This window comes from Acanthamoeba castellanii (assembly GCF_000313135.1).
Source record: "Acanthamoeba castellanii str. Neff unplaced genomic scaffold scf7180000084748, whole genome shotgun sequence".
NCBI classification, from domain to species: domain Eukaryota; phylum Discosea; order Longamoebia; family Acanthamoebidae; genus Acanthamoeba; species Acanthamoeba castellanii.
In genome coordinates this window covers 14,718-28,232 of record NW_004457262.1, presented here as the reverse complement: position 1 = coordinate 28,232, position 13,515 = coordinate 14,718, and the positions used below count along the sequence as shown (strand labels likewise).

General features: G+C 61.0%; 5 protein-coding genes and 1 pseudogene across 5 annotated transcripts; 3 read left to right on the top strand and 3 right to left on the bottom strand.

The window, feature by feature from the left end:
- Nucleotides 1–56: 56 nt before the first annotated feature.
- ACA1_189400 (PB1 domain containing protein) lies at nt 57–1,762 on the bottom strand (the record flags this gene model as incomplete). The annotated part of the gene is made up of 3 exons (XM_004333250.1): nt 57–694; nt 850–1,242; nt 1,288–1,762. The coding sequence occupies 3 exons, from the start codon at nt 1,760–1,762 to the stop codon at nt 57–59; spliced, it is 1,506 nt and encodes a 501-aa protein (XP_004333298.1).
- Nucleotides 1,763–2,265: 503 nt separating this feature from the next.
- ACA1_189390 (uncharacterized protein) lies at nt 2,266–4,866 on the top strand (the record flags this gene model as incomplete). Its single annotated transcript, XM_004333249.1, has 12 exons — nt 2,266–2,299; nt 2,373–2,569; nt 2,642–2,783; nt 2,878–2,976; nt 3,061–3,233; nt 3,369–3,446; nt 3,535–3,640; nt 3,731–3,907; nt 3,981–4,067; nt 4,163–4,321; nt 4,404–4,541; nt 4,616–4,866. The coding sequence occupies 12 exons, from the start codon at nt 2,266–2,268 to the stop codon at nt 4,864–4,866; spliced, it is 1,641 nt and encodes a 546-aa protein (XP_004333297.1).
- A 57-nt stretch (nt 4,867–4,923) lies between these two features.
- ACA1_189380 (uncharacterized protein) lies at nt 4,924–7,615 on the bottom strand (the record flags this gene model as incomplete). The annotated part of the gene is made up of 9 exons (XM_004333248.1): nt 4,924–5,076; nt 5,177–5,293; nt 5,369–5,425; nt 5,500–5,769; nt 5,854–5,985; nt 6,084–6,195; nt 6,284–6,354; nt 6,444–6,555; nt 6,654–7,615. 9 exons carry the CDS (start codon nt 7,613–7,615, stop codon nt 4,924–4,926), a joined length of 1,986 nt encoding a protein of 661 aa, XP_004333296.1.
- Nucleotides 7,616–7,775: 160 nt separating this feature from the next.
- Nucleotides 7,776–9,996, top strand: ACA1_189370 (uncharacterized protein; the record flags this gene model as incomplete). Its single annotated transcript, XM_004333247.1, has 4 exons — nt 7,776–9,291; nt 9,384–9,470; nt 9,550–9,651; nt 9,722–9,996. 4 exons carry the CDS (start codon nt 7,776–7,778, stop codon nt 9,994–9,996), a joined length of 1,980 nt encoding a protein of 659 aa, XP_004333295.1.
- A 535-nt stretch (nt 9,997–10,531) lies between these two features.
- Nucleotides 10,532–12,274, top strand: ACA1_189360 (Proline dehydrogenase, putative; the record flags this gene model as incomplete). Its single annotated transcript, XM_004333246.1, has 7 exons — nt 10,532–10,573; nt 10,656–10,823; nt 10,914–11,074; nt 11,147–11,220; nt 11,292–11,427; nt 11,553–12,001; nt 12,084–12,274. The coding sequence occupies 7 exons, from the start codon at nt 10,532–10,534 to the stop codon at nt 12,272–12,274; spliced, it is 1,221 nt and encodes a 406-aa protein (XP_004333294.1).
- Nucleotides 12,275–12,392: 118 nt separating this feature from the next.
- ACA1_189350 overlaps nt 12,393–13,515 on the bottom strand; it is a 3,285-nt pseudogene continuing 2,162 nt past the window's right edge.

The following is a 13,515-nucleotide window of genomic DNA, read 5'->3' as shown; positions in this document are numbered from 1 at the left end:
AAACAAAAGAAAAAAATCGCGGTGCGTGGATCCGCGTGGTGGCCGGGGTCGGCTGACTATTGCTGCTGTTGGTGTTGTTCCTGGACCAGGAGCTGGTCGACGACGATGTCGATGTCGCCGTTGTGCTTGGCCAGCAGGCTCGCGTTGTGGTCGCGGTCGGTGAAGCCCAGATCGCTCAGCTTCTGCAGCAGGGCCTGGTCCGGAGCTCCGGCAACGGGGGCGACGGCGGCGGCGGCGGCGGCGGCGACAGCGAGGTCGTCGTTGACGCCCTCGATGAACGACGGCGCGGGCACGGGAGTGTCGTTGGAGTAGTTGTCGTCCACGAGGGAGTCGATCTCCTTGACGCTCTTGACTTGCTCGTCGTCGTTCTCGGCCTCGGCCTCGGCCTCGGAGGTGCACGCGACGTTGATCTTGATCCACACGCGCTGACCAAACTTCTTGGGTCCGTAGCAGAGGCGGAAGTAGGCCTGGTAGTGGCCCGCGCGGCTGGGCGACACCATGTGGACGCTCACGTCGACCTCCTCGCCGGGCATGACGACCGTGTTGACCGGCACGAACTCGGGCGCGCCCATCTGGTCGCCGTTGATCTTGGAGATGAACATGAGCGTCACCTCCTGCGGCCACGGCATCGTGCCTTCGTTGCGGAAGCGCCACGTCTTGGTGAAGGGCGTGTCGGGCGCCATCTCGGTTCCGTCTGCATTGTGGGTTCACCCAATACGATGGTGAGTACTGGACTAATCGTACGAGAAGGAACGGATGAAATGGAGGAGACGTCTGTGGTGTGGTGTGGTGTGGTGTGGTGTGGTGTGGTGTGGTGTGGTGTGGTGTGGTGTGGTGTGGTGTGCTTACCGGGAATGGAGACGTGCTTGACGAAGCGAGCATAGAGGGCGCGAGCGGTGGTCTTGTACTGCTTCTGCTGGAGCTTGTAGAGCTTCTTGTGGTCCTTGGGATCCTGGGGGTCGAAGACGCGCTCCATCCGCATGAGCTTGTGGCTCGTCTTGACCAGGTCCTTCTTGTGCTTGAGCGCCTTCTTCTGCTCCTTCTTGAGCGTCTTCCACTCCTCCTTGTTCCCGCAGAGGTATTTCTGCTCCTTGAGCGCGCGCTTCTCCTGCTTCCACTGCTCCTTGAACTCACGCTTAGAGGCAAACAGGGAGCCCGCGGCCGCAAGGGTGGGACTACCCACCAGCAACCCGGGCGCTACCACTGGTACGGGAGTCGGGACTCCACCGGTAGCGATGGGCGCTGATGAGGGGGCGGGGGCGCCCCCGCTGACGTTGGCGACGGCACCCGGGGCCGACGCGGCCTTGGCGTCGGTCGTGGCGGCTTGCTGGAGCTGAACCACCGACGAGGCGAGAGGCAGGCCGCGCGGCTGGTAGGGGACGAAGCTCGATGGAGGCGGAATCGATCCCGCCATCGGAGCGGCAGAGAAGGAGGCGTAGGGCGTAGAATGGGTGAAGAACGACGTGAAGGGACCCTGGGCCGGCATCGAGCCGCGAGCCATGGGAGTTGCGGCGGTCGCGTGGCTGAAGATGAAGAGGCGGAGAAGCTGCTGCGGATCGGTGTATCGCAGGGCCTGCGCGAGCTCCTCATCGCTGTCGAGGGTGATGTAATCGTCCTCGTCATCTTTCCACTTCACCTGGAAGGATGATGTAGACGGGAAATGGAAGAGCTCGGCCAGGCGCTGCTTGAGGTGGTCCCACGATGGCTCGGGCAGGACGAGGCGCCTGATCTCCTCGTTGTAGAAGGCCTTGATGTTGAGCATCTGCTGCTTCGCTCCGGCCGATTGCTGATGTTGGTGTTGGTGTTGCTGCTGGGGCGATTCGGGTCGCATGAAGGCCGCCGAAGGTTGAAATGAAGAGTACATCTGCCGGGGCGACGACTGCGGCGGGGCACGAAGGGGATTGGAGTAATCCATATGATCGTTATCTTAAGTAGCGGTTTGCCTTCCCGGGTTCGGAAGAGTCTTCGTCCCTGCGTGTTCCGTAATCCACAACAAAGGCCAAGAAGATGCTGAAAGATGAGAGAAGAGTCTTCACCTTCAGGCACTCCACCGAACGTTCTGTCCGCCCGACCACAACCCGACAACCCCCCGTGGACCAGCCCAACGGAGCCAAGCCCGCTTTGAATAGTGATGCGATCGCGTCGACATCCCATCCACAGAAATCGAGCCCGCTGGGACCTAAAAAGAGAAAAAAATGTTGGGATCTGCGGAAGAAGAGAAATGTTAAAAGAAAATAAATTACAAAACACAAGCAAAAGATCACCATGGCGCTCAACGTTGATGTTGCGGCATTACAAGGTACTTGTTGAAGGCGCTTTAAACAATTAAATAAGGCATGTCACCTGTTACCTTTCACGTGGGTGGTGTGCAGAGTGTGTGGCGGGGTTGGCCTCAGCGGTATTACCCGTGAAAGCGACTCTGATAACGCTGGCACGGACTGCCCATTGGGGCGGCGATGACCACGATTCCGCTACGCTCAGGGCCGCCCTCGCACAGGAATCGCTGAGTCTGGAACAGCAGCGCGCACGATGTGCGTGGCTCCAGCGCCAGTGCACGCTCATTCACAGGGTACCTCTTCTCCAAAAGACTGTGTCGCTGCTTTTGGTGCTGACATGACTCGGCGCCCTCACCACGCCACAGGTGGCAGCATGGCGCGAGCGGCTGTCCAACAGTCTGGCCGACGATGCGCTCGCGGTGAAAGATGCGCTCCTCGACGTTACGCCGCTCATCCTGCCTCAGGGAACCGTCACAACCACCGGGCAGCCACCACACTCGTCACCAGGTACAGTTCTCGGGGTAACATCCGTGGCGTGCACCCTTGCGAGACGACGGCCAGCCACCTCTTTGCATTCGCCACTGACTGCAACTCCTCACAGAGACCCCAAATGCCGTGGGCGAGGCCGGGATGGGACTGCTCCAAGAGCTGTCGGCCAGATGCAAGACCTGTTGGTCCCGTCACATGGACGTTCGGGCAGGTAACGCGTTCGCTGGTCCTCGGCCGCCTCCTTGTGCGCAAGCGAGTCTGGTGGACACAAACCGCTTTCTCTCTGCGTGCGCAGGCAATATGGAGCCCATGTTCGAGTACGCGGCCAGAGCGAAGCTCTCACAGGACCCGACGGCAGATGTGGAGCTGACGACAGAGGAGAATGAGGCGGACGAGGGCCTCTTCCACTTTCCCCACTTCCTGCTCTCCCTCGCACGAACCATCGACAAGCTCATCGCGGCGCTGCAGGTACCGCTTTGCTCGGGCTCAGTTTGGCTGTCCCATGAGCTCAATTCCATGCGTGCCGATACTAACATCGCACACCAGCCCGATGCAGCGCCGGACACACTGGTGGACCAGCTGTTTGCGGTCTATTCTGCTCAGGTGCACAATGTCGTCAAGAAGCAGCTCACTGAGAAGGCCAACAAAATTAAGGACGAACTATCGTCCACCTCGTCCGCTGTGCGTGTCACCTCCTCTCGACAGCGGTGGCACAATCGCTGGACCCGCGTGACAACCCGCTCACCGTCTTCCCGCTTATGGCGTCTAGGCCGCCTCGCTGCGGACCTTCACCGGCTTCCTCGACTCGCTCGCCGAAGACGTCAACCGATTGTGGATTCTCACTGGGACCGTGTTCAGCGTGCAGGGGCCCGCTGGTACATCAACTCAACTCCTTCACGTGGTGGTGGTGATCCTATGCCCACCACACTCATTCATTCCCAACCCTGCGGGCGGGAACCAACCAGGCAAAGAGACGCCGGGCTATTCGAGTCTGCTCTCGGCCACGTACGACGCTTCGAGAAGCGCCGTCGGCGGTCTGGCGCAGGCCATCAGCGACGCCGTGAGCAATGCGGTCCTGCCGCTCCTTCGCATCGTGGCCGCCAAATCGACCCGCACACCACTCGAAGCCCTCCAGTTTCCCTGTGCGTACCACCCGCGCCACCGCCCTGACGATCTTCAGCTGAAACCAACGCTGACCGTACGTCAACTCAACAGTCGAACTTCTCAAGCGGTTCATCGCCTTCTACGGCGACCCTTATGGGCCGCTCTACTTCACCGCAGTGCAGCTCCGCGAAGTCGATGGTACGATCCACGGTGCTGTGCCCATCAATTCTGACTGGGCTTGCATGAGCTTAGTGTACTTCTTTTGTTTGGTGCGTGGGCGTCGACGGCTGCAGATCTGGAGCAGCTGGCCAAAGATGTGTTGGGGGTTCTGGAGGAGCAACAGCCTCTGCGTGACGCAGTCGGTTCGGTGCTGAAGGCCATCAAGCCCGCTCTCGACGACGCGTCCGTCAGCGACGAATTTGCCATGCAGCAAGTGTGGAGCGAGGGCAGAGGTACTACCTTTCAACCCCCGCAGGCCCATACGTACGCACAACGCTCACGCGAGTGTGTGTGTGTGTGTGTGTGTGAAAACAGAATCGTCGCACATGGTGAAAGGAATGACCGACCTGTTCGATACGTGCTCGCTGGTGGCCGCGCTTTCGCGCCACACTTCCCATCGGACCAACAGCGAAACCACCCTCGCACAGTTTCTCACGAGCGTCCTGCGCGCCGGTACCACGCCCCCAATCCCGTGATGGGCACGCCGCCACTGCGTGCGCTCACCCGCGCACGCGCACGACACACAGGCCAACAGACCAAGGGCGCAGCAACGAAGGTGGCGCTGGGCAAGTTCGGTCAGTACCTGCAGCGCAAGGAGGAGCCCTCAGTTCTGGGCTCGTCGCCCAACTTCCTGCCGCCGCTGGCCAAGACCTTCTACGCCCTCCACATGCCCTCCTTCATCCCCGCACTCCTCTCCTCTTCATCTTCATCGTCCGCCTCTTCCTCCTCCACTTCGTCTCGCGCTTCGGCCAAGGCCGAGCGGTCGTTGCTGGTATAGGCGTCTTGTGAATAAATAAATAAATGGATGTTCTTCTTTCGGCGTGGTTGGGGGTGGTCAGTGCGGCTTGGCTGGTGGCGGGGCGCGGAGCGAGGTCAGCGCAGACTCTATCTTCGTTCGGTACTCGATATCGGCCACCGGCCCCAGTTTCCACTTGATCTCCTTGAGCAGCCAAAGCAGCTCCTCTTCGTCCCTGGTCGCCACCAGCGCCTGTGGGCCAACAACACAGATGCCGATGGTCACGCGCGTGAGAAGAATGGTGTGTCGTGTGTCGAGTGCGTGTCGTGTGACCGTCGTGTGTTGCTCGTACATCGATAGCGATGTCGTATTGTGTGGTGCGGAGTGCCGCGCGGTAGCGCTTCGTCGGCGACTTGATCAGCACCAGGAACTCGCGCAGCAGCATGGTGGGACCGCCGAACGTGTGAATCTGTACAGATACAGTCCGTTTCATGGTCAGCACTTCCAGAAATAAAGTAAAAAGCAGTGATTGGGCGCAATGTACCGCGTCGACAAATGGCCCGAAGCCTATTGGTGACGTTGGCTTCGACGAAAAGAGCGCCTGTTGAAGTGGGCGCTGACGTCAGCACCCCCAGACCGCGCAGACGAGGGAGGAGGGAAGTCGGCGGTACAGACCGTGGTGGGGAGCTGCTTGACGGCCGCCCACTGCTTCTGGCAGCACAGGGCGCGCAGCTTGACCCAGAAGAACCGCTTCTCGCCGATGCGGAAGGTCTTGCGCATGTTGGCCGGGAGGAAGGCGATCTCCTTGGCTTTGCCCTGCGTCGCGTAGGAGTGGTAGAACACCGAGTAGTACAGCGTGGCGCCCAGCCCGCTGTACACAATCGGCGATCGGGGGAACGAGACGAAGAGCGGCTCGCCCTTGGCCGCACGCGCGGCATCCACCCTCTGCGTCGTCGCGATAAAATGTGAGCAACCGCACACGCCGCCACACACGCACACGCCGCCACACACGCACACGCACGCCGTTACCTCCATGTTGATTTGGATTTCGAGGAGCTTGATCTGGTCTTCCAGCTGCTTGCTCTCGAACTCGAAGAGTCGGGAGTGCAGCCGCTGGAAGTACTGCAGGCAGTCCTGGAACGCAGCCAAACGCTTCGGCACCTGCCGCCACGGAGGATTGATGGTGTCACACGTTCGCCGTGAGAGTCCGTGGCGCCATCTCGGACAACACACCGACGGTGGACAAAGTTGCGGCGTACATCGGCCACTTGATAGCACAGTGCCAGACGGGCCAGGCCCTCTCGCCTGTGGTCGCCCTGTGCGTGGTACATCAGCACGCGGTCGACGTGGTTTCCCTCGTCTCGGAGATGCCTGCGTGTCGCCTGCGTGTGAGCACCATCATCGCACGCACTTGCCCGCAGTTCGTCCGCCAGAGACAAGAGAAGGCGGCGCGTTTTACCTCAAGTAGAGGTTGGACGCCTCACGGTGGGCGGCGATCAATGCGCGGAAATTGTTCGAACTGAGGGTGTCCTGCACGTCCCGGTCATCAGCTTTTTGCCAAAGGTCCGATACAGAAGAGCAAGCGACGGGAAGCCCTCGAGTCGTTAGGAGGTGCGCACCTTCAGGAAGAGGATGACGGTCATCATCGCGTTGCCGTTCATGGACGCAGACGCCGCGTCGAGCAATGTCTTCTTGTCACCGAGCGATCGGAAGGAGTGCAGGCTGTACTCACTGTTGTTTTGCGTGTTTGATGAACAAACAAACAAACAGCACGCTGGGTGACCAACACGAAACACACGACAGCGCACGTAGACGAGGTGTGTGCGAACCCGTGGTTGACGATGGCCCGAACCTGCGCAGCCGCTTGCTCGCGACGCGTCTGTGGAGATGGGGGAGACCGCTGTCGTGCGACTATGTTGAACCGGGCCTCCGCCTCATCAGCTTCGCCGTCTTCATCACTGTCGCCGTCATCGGCATGTGTTGTTGCCTCGGCCTCGGCCTCGGCCTCTTCCTCCATCGTCTCTTGGTAGGAGGACGGAGAGGAGAATGATGACGCGTGCGGCGATGACGAAAAGAAGTTGAGGGCCGACGGAGAGACCGACAGCGACGAAGACGATCGTGAAAGCATCGACGTGGTACTTCCATTGCTGCCGGCGGCGGCGGCGGCGGCGGCAGCAGCGGTCGAGGTCGTGGTTGTGGTGGTGGTGGGGGAAGAAGACAACGAGAGAGCGGAAGAGAACGAAGGCAGGAAGTCGGAGGTGCTGCGCAGGGGCACGGGAGCGGAAAGCGGAGCACCGCCGGAGCCGGTGGGCGCGGCGGCGCTGCTGCCGCTGCTGGGCCGCCTGGCGCTCAGCGCGGAGAAGAACGAGGACAGGCTTCCCGACTTGGGAGCCGAGGACGACGACGAGGAGGAAGATGTCGGTGGCGATGAAGAAGAAGACGACGAAGCCAGTGCAGCGGGAGCAGAGGTTTTTCTCCCATTGGGAGCGTGGAAAGATGAAGAAGAAGAAGAAGGGTTGATTTTGCTCGGAGCACCGGAGGCACCTCGCGGCGGGGGCGAGCTGCTGCCGTCGTCGTCGTCGTCGAAGGGGTTGGGAGCAGAATGAGAGGAGGAGTAGGAAGGACGAGTGGTGGGAGATTCAGGGAGGGGGACCTCGGGTGGTACCACGGCGAACTCCAAGTCATCATCATCGAACGGATTGGCAGGACAGCCGGCTGCACTCACTGGCGCCGTGGTAGAATCGCCATCGTCGTCGTCGAAGGGGTTCAGCGACCCTCCTTGCCCGGACATGCTGCTTAACCCAATAAATAATAATAAAACAAATACACAAATAAACAAATAATTTTTACGATTTTATTTTCCTGAGGATTTCTTTTTCTGGTTTGGCGCGAAACTGCCAGTGGCTTTTGTGATCACGAAACGTAGGCGAAGGTACAGAGAGCAGGTCGAGATGATGGCAGCCGGGCCGAAGCAAATTTTGGAGCCCGCGCAGATACGCAGCGCGTGTAATGTGCTGTCGATCGATATGCTGCGCGAAATGCTGTCCCAATCGCGTCAATTCGAGGCGGCCAAGCTGTGGTACGCCAGGAAGGAGCAGCTCATCGCCCACATCGAGAAGGAGGTCCTCGCCGCAGGCGCGATGGAGCTCATCACGAAGCTCTCGTACGGCAATGTCCACGCCTGGCTACAGGAATTGGATGAGGTTGTGGACGATCAGAATCTTTACGACATGCGCCAAGCGCTCTACCGCCTCATAGAGGGCACGCCTTTGGCCTTCATCGGAATCCTGGGCGAGGGCCTGCTGCGCAACATCGCGGCCGAGATTCGACTCGACGCCACGGTGCCCAAAGACGAGGTGCGCGGCACCATCAAAGACGAGATGCAGCTGGAAGGCCTCGAGAGCTTCCTCGATCGACTGTCGCCGGAGCAGCTGCAGCGCCTGTGGGCCGAGTGGGGGCTCCTGCCAGCGACGCCGCCCTCCGACAAGGTCACTCTCATCGAGCGTCTCGTGATGTGGGTCTTCGACATCGGCATGGATGGTGAAGAGGCCGACTCCGAGAGCTATGCAGAGGCGGATGCGGACGCCTCGATCGAGGATCAAGCAGAAAGAATGGAAATGGAGGAAGATGAGATCGAGCAGGAGGCGGCAGAGCAGGCAAAGGGCGAACACCAAGACGAAGAGTCCGAGATGAAGGAAGATCACGAAGCAGAAGACGAAGATGAAGGCGAAGGCGAGCAGAACCTGGACGGATCGATGAACGGCCTGGCGTCCGTGTCCGTGTCCGCCATCGCCGGCGAGGACGAGGACGATGAAGGCAAGGCCGGCGAAGAAGACGGGATGGAGGAATTGGAGCTCGAGCTATCCACCGATGCCGCTCTGGGATCGCTGACGCCACAGGAGCAGTCGGTCGACCGGCCGGCAGAGGCGAGCATACACGAAGAGTCCGTCTTCCCCGCGGAGGAGGAAGAGCAGGAGGCCGAGGAGGAGCTGGAGGTCCCGGAGCAGGTCCGAACGGAGGAGGTCGCGATCCAGACGGAGACGGTGGCGGTGACCGAGCTGAGCGGTTTCGAGATCTCAGTTGAGGAGGTGGTCGTCGAGGAGGGACACGATAACGCGTTCCAGCAGGAGCCCATCGTGGAAGAGGCGGTGATCCTATCAATGGAAGAGAGCGACGACGAGGAGGAAGAGAACAAGGAGCAGACGAAGGAGGAAGAACTTGCGGCGCAGCCGGCGGCGGCGGCGGAGAAGGAGGAGGAAGCGGCACTCGCGGTGCAGATGCCAAGCGAGGCGCGGGACGAGGAAGAAGTGAACACGGAAGAAGCCAGCGCCGCCCCGGCCAAGGAAGACGACGCCGCGGAGCAGCAGCAAAAGGAGGAGGAACCACTGGAAAAGCCTCAAGCCGAAAAGGAGGAAGAGGAGACTGAGAAGGAGGACGTCCCGGTGCCCTCTACTCCCTCTCGCCGAGGTACACTCTTCGACCGGCGGATAGGGGCGAGGAAGAGGTGAAACTCACCTTTGTGTGTGTGTTGTGCCTTTTCGTTTCGTTTCCTGTCCCAGCTTCCCGCCTTCTCTCCAACATCGGGGAGCTCAAGCCCGGTCTCACCCACGACGACCTGGAGGGCTTCAGCAACACCGTGCTCCGGCGTACGCTCGACCCGACTCTCTGTCTACACATCGAATCGTCGCTCTCACACATACCTCCCTCTCGTTCTGTCGCGTTCAGAATATTGCAGGGACCACGGGCTTGCGCACGGCAGGACAAAGAAGGAGAACATTGCCTCCATCCTCGCCCATTGGGCCTCGCCCGAGTCTGCCACCCCTGCTGGTATGCTCCCCCCATGCGCTGTTCTCTTGTGTGTCGTGTGTGTTGTCGCGCTAACGTTCTGGACACGCAGAGGGCAACACGACGCCCCGCAAGCGTGCCCGAGAGGACGGCGAGCAGCGGAGCGAGAGTGAGAGCGAGATGGACCAGAGCGAGAGCGAGACGGAGACCTCGGCCTCGGAGCGGGAGAACGACGACGGCCTCACCCCGCGTCGTCGCATGGCCAAGCGCCGGCGACGCGCCACCGAGATCGTCGACCTGCTCTCCCTCAACGCCACCCCGACGGCCGCCCGCACCGTGCGACGAAGCGCGAGGCGCTCCATGGCCACCTTCACCAAAGACACGTAGAGCTTGCCAAGCAAGGCCGCAACTCTTATGAACGTAAAGCTGACACATTCCTGCGTCGTTTACACGCATTCCTGAGAATGTGTTAGTCGTTCCTTTTTTCGTAATCGAACGATGAACCGGGATAGGAGACGACTTCCGGAGCTTTGTGGCTTTCTTTCTTTCTCTGTCTCTTGAAGGTGAAGGTGAAGTGAAGGCGGCGCGTTGGCTGGTCGGCCGGAAAGAGCGAAAGGATTCATAGATAATGAAGTCTGTTCTTCTTCTAGGTATGCGGGGTGGAGTGCCCCGCACTTTGAGCTCGTCCTCGCCCTCGGCGGCAATGGCGGCGGTGGCCCCCCACCTGCTTGGCCGTTGCCGGCCTGGTGGCTCTGCCGTCGCCTTTTCGACCGCGTCGGCCCCCACGACGCCGCTGGTGTCCAAGAGCGCAGCCTCCAGCGCGCCGAGCACAGGGGAGGACCTGCTGCAGCTGACCGACACCGAGCGCGTCTTCCGCTCCAAGTCCAACCGTTCCCTCGCCTTTTCTTTGGCCATCCTCCACATGTGCTCCCTCTACCAACCCTTCTCCCGCTACGGCCCCCAGGTACATAACCTACCACCCTCTTACCACCTTCTTCTTCTGGTTTGTGAGTGCTCACCACCTGCGACTTGGTCGTGCGTGGCAGCTGCTGGAGGGGCTGAGCAAGGTGGGACTGGGCCGGCCCTCGGACGCGGTGATGCGGGCCACGTTCTTCCGCCACTTCTGCGCCGGCGAGACGCTGGCCGGTGTGGGCGACGTGGTCGGCCAGTACGAGCGTAGCGGCGTGCGCTGCATCTTCGACTACTCTGTCGAGGTGCACCTCTTTCTCCTCTTCGTCGTCTTGTTCTGCTGCCTTTTCTCCTCTCTAGCCACCTTGAGCGCTCACGCCCATCGCGGATTGTAGGACGCGCTGAGCCTCGAGGAGTGGAACAGCAACACGGAGGGGCTCATCAAGAAGATGCGCGACTACTCCGCCACGTTCGGCGACCGCGTGCGGTTCGTGCCGCTCAAGGTCACCGGCCTGTGCGCGCCTACGCTGCTCGAGCGCATGAGCGGCGTCATCTAGTACGCCACACGCGCCGCACACGCACACGCACACGCACACACGCCACGACCGCTCACCTTTATCTTGATCAGCGACCAAGCTGCGGTCGACAACGCCTGGATGGAGGGCTATCGCTACCAGCCCTGCCTCGGCTTCCCCACCAAGAGTACGCGCCGGGATCACCTCGGAGATGTGAGGTATAGAGAGACCTGACTCTGACGAGTACCGCTTTGGCAGAGGACGCGGTGGTGCCTCCGCTGAGCCAGGGCGAACGCCGGGAGCTGAGCGAGGCCAACGAGCGCCTCAGTGCCATCTGCGCTGAGGCCAGCAAGGCCAACCTCTCCCTCCTCTTTGATGCCGAGCAGACGCCCAGGTTCCCCCACCGCCGCCGCCCACCGCCCCAGATATCCCCACCCCTTGCTGACCCACCCACGCATCACCACACGCACACCACCGCACACACACGCACACGCACACACGCACACACGACACACACAGGCAACCGGCGATCAACTGGTTCACGCGCAAGCTGTCGCGGCAGTTCAACAGGGAGAGGGCGGTGGTGTTCAACACGTTCCAGATGTACCTCCAGGGGAACCTCGACAACCTGGAGAGCGAGCTGGCCCACGCCCGCGACGGCGGCTACATCCTGGGCGCCAAGGTGGTGCGCGGAGCCTACATTCACACCGAGACCCAGCACGCCCGGCAGCACGGCCTGCCGCTGCCCATTGTCGACAGCAAGGAGAGCACCGACGTCCAGTACGACGTGGCGATTGCGCTGCTCCTGCGAAACATCGGCAGCGCGGCGCTGGTGGTGGCCACCCACAACTCGGCGTCGGTGGAGAAGGCCATGAGCGAGATGCAGCGGCTGGCCATCGACAAGTCCTCCACCCGCGTCAACTTTGCCCAGCTGATGGGCATGTGCGAAGATCTCACACTGAGCCTCGGTACGTAGCAGCCCCCATCATACATCGACAGAAGGTGGTGCTCACGGTGCGGTCGGTGTGGGCGGTGCGGTGGTGTGAGCAGGTCAGCTGGGCTACAACGCGCACAAGCTGTTGCCGTACGGGCCGCTGGAGAACGTGATGCCGTACCTCATCCGCCGCGTGCAGGAGAACAGCTCCGTGCTCGGCGGCACGGCCAGGGAGCGACAGCTCATCTGGCGCGAACTCAAGCGCCGCGCGCTCGGCTCGGGCTCAGCCGCCGCCGCCCACGCCTAGGCCCGTGTATTGAATAATACAAATCAGATATGTTAAAGGAAGTGAGCACATATGGCCCAGCGCCGGCGGCGTTGTGTGGGCTTCCTTCCACCCAGTCTGGGGGCGAATAGGTCAGAGACTAGGCCGACGCCAGCTTGGCGTCGGCGTCGTGCGTTCCACTTTTTGGGCACTTGGAGTCGTGCGACGTCGCAAAGCAACACGACCAGTGCTGTGCGAAACACAAGTGTGCGTGAGAATTACACGAGTCTTGAGAATCAGCAAAAGCAGGGCCGGCGAGACATTTGGTACCTTGAGGCCGATCGACGTCTTCAACCCGAGGCCGCACTGAACGAACAGGCGCAGTGAGACCGAGAGAGTGGTGGGGAAGAGAAGACGATTCTAAAGAAGGATTGCGCCAGCACCTTGATATAGCTACAGTCTTCGAAGGAGCTGTGCCATTCGCCCACATGGGCGCAATCTTCGGTCGGGTTGAGCGAGAAGAGGAACCTGGTCCCGCCTGTTGTTGTGCGTCGTGTCGTGTCGTTGGTCGTGTGTGAGCGAGAGAACAGGCTACAATAGGTGGTAGAGTAAGTACATTTGCCGCATGGAACCCGCTCCTCCCCGCCTTGCGGGAGAGGTCTGCGTGTGGGCGTGAACCCACAATGATTGCTCTGCGGCAATCGGGTGCGCAAGGTTCCTGTACGAGCGTCCGCGTGGAGAAGAAGAGTTAAACACTATCATGTCATCGTCGCCGTGCGCGCATGCGGTGGCGTGCGCACCTTTGGCTGGCAGCATGTAGGTGCCCGACAGGGTGAGCTCGTTCAGAATCGGGGTCGTGGACATCAGCTTCCACAGGACCTACCGCCCCAGAAATGTCAGCCACTGCTCCCACGTGGGGTTGCGGATAGATCGGTCGTACCTCCTCGGTGATGGGCGCCGACTTACTTCGGAGGGACTTGAGCGTCTTACGCGCAATGGCCCTGCGCTGGATCGACCACATGATGTCTTCATCCGGGTCCTCGCTCCAGTGATCGATGTTCGTCTGTACGGTCGATCCGTGCTCTGCCATGTCGGTAGTGGTCAGCACACGACACACGACACACACGACACACGACACACGACACACGACACACGACACACACGACACACACGACACGTGCACTCACCGGCGAGGTGGTAAGGCCTGGTGTCGCCTTCTCGGTCGCGCGTGAGGAGTACTCCTTCACCCGGCTGCACGCCGCACACGGTGAAGTAGACCGGCG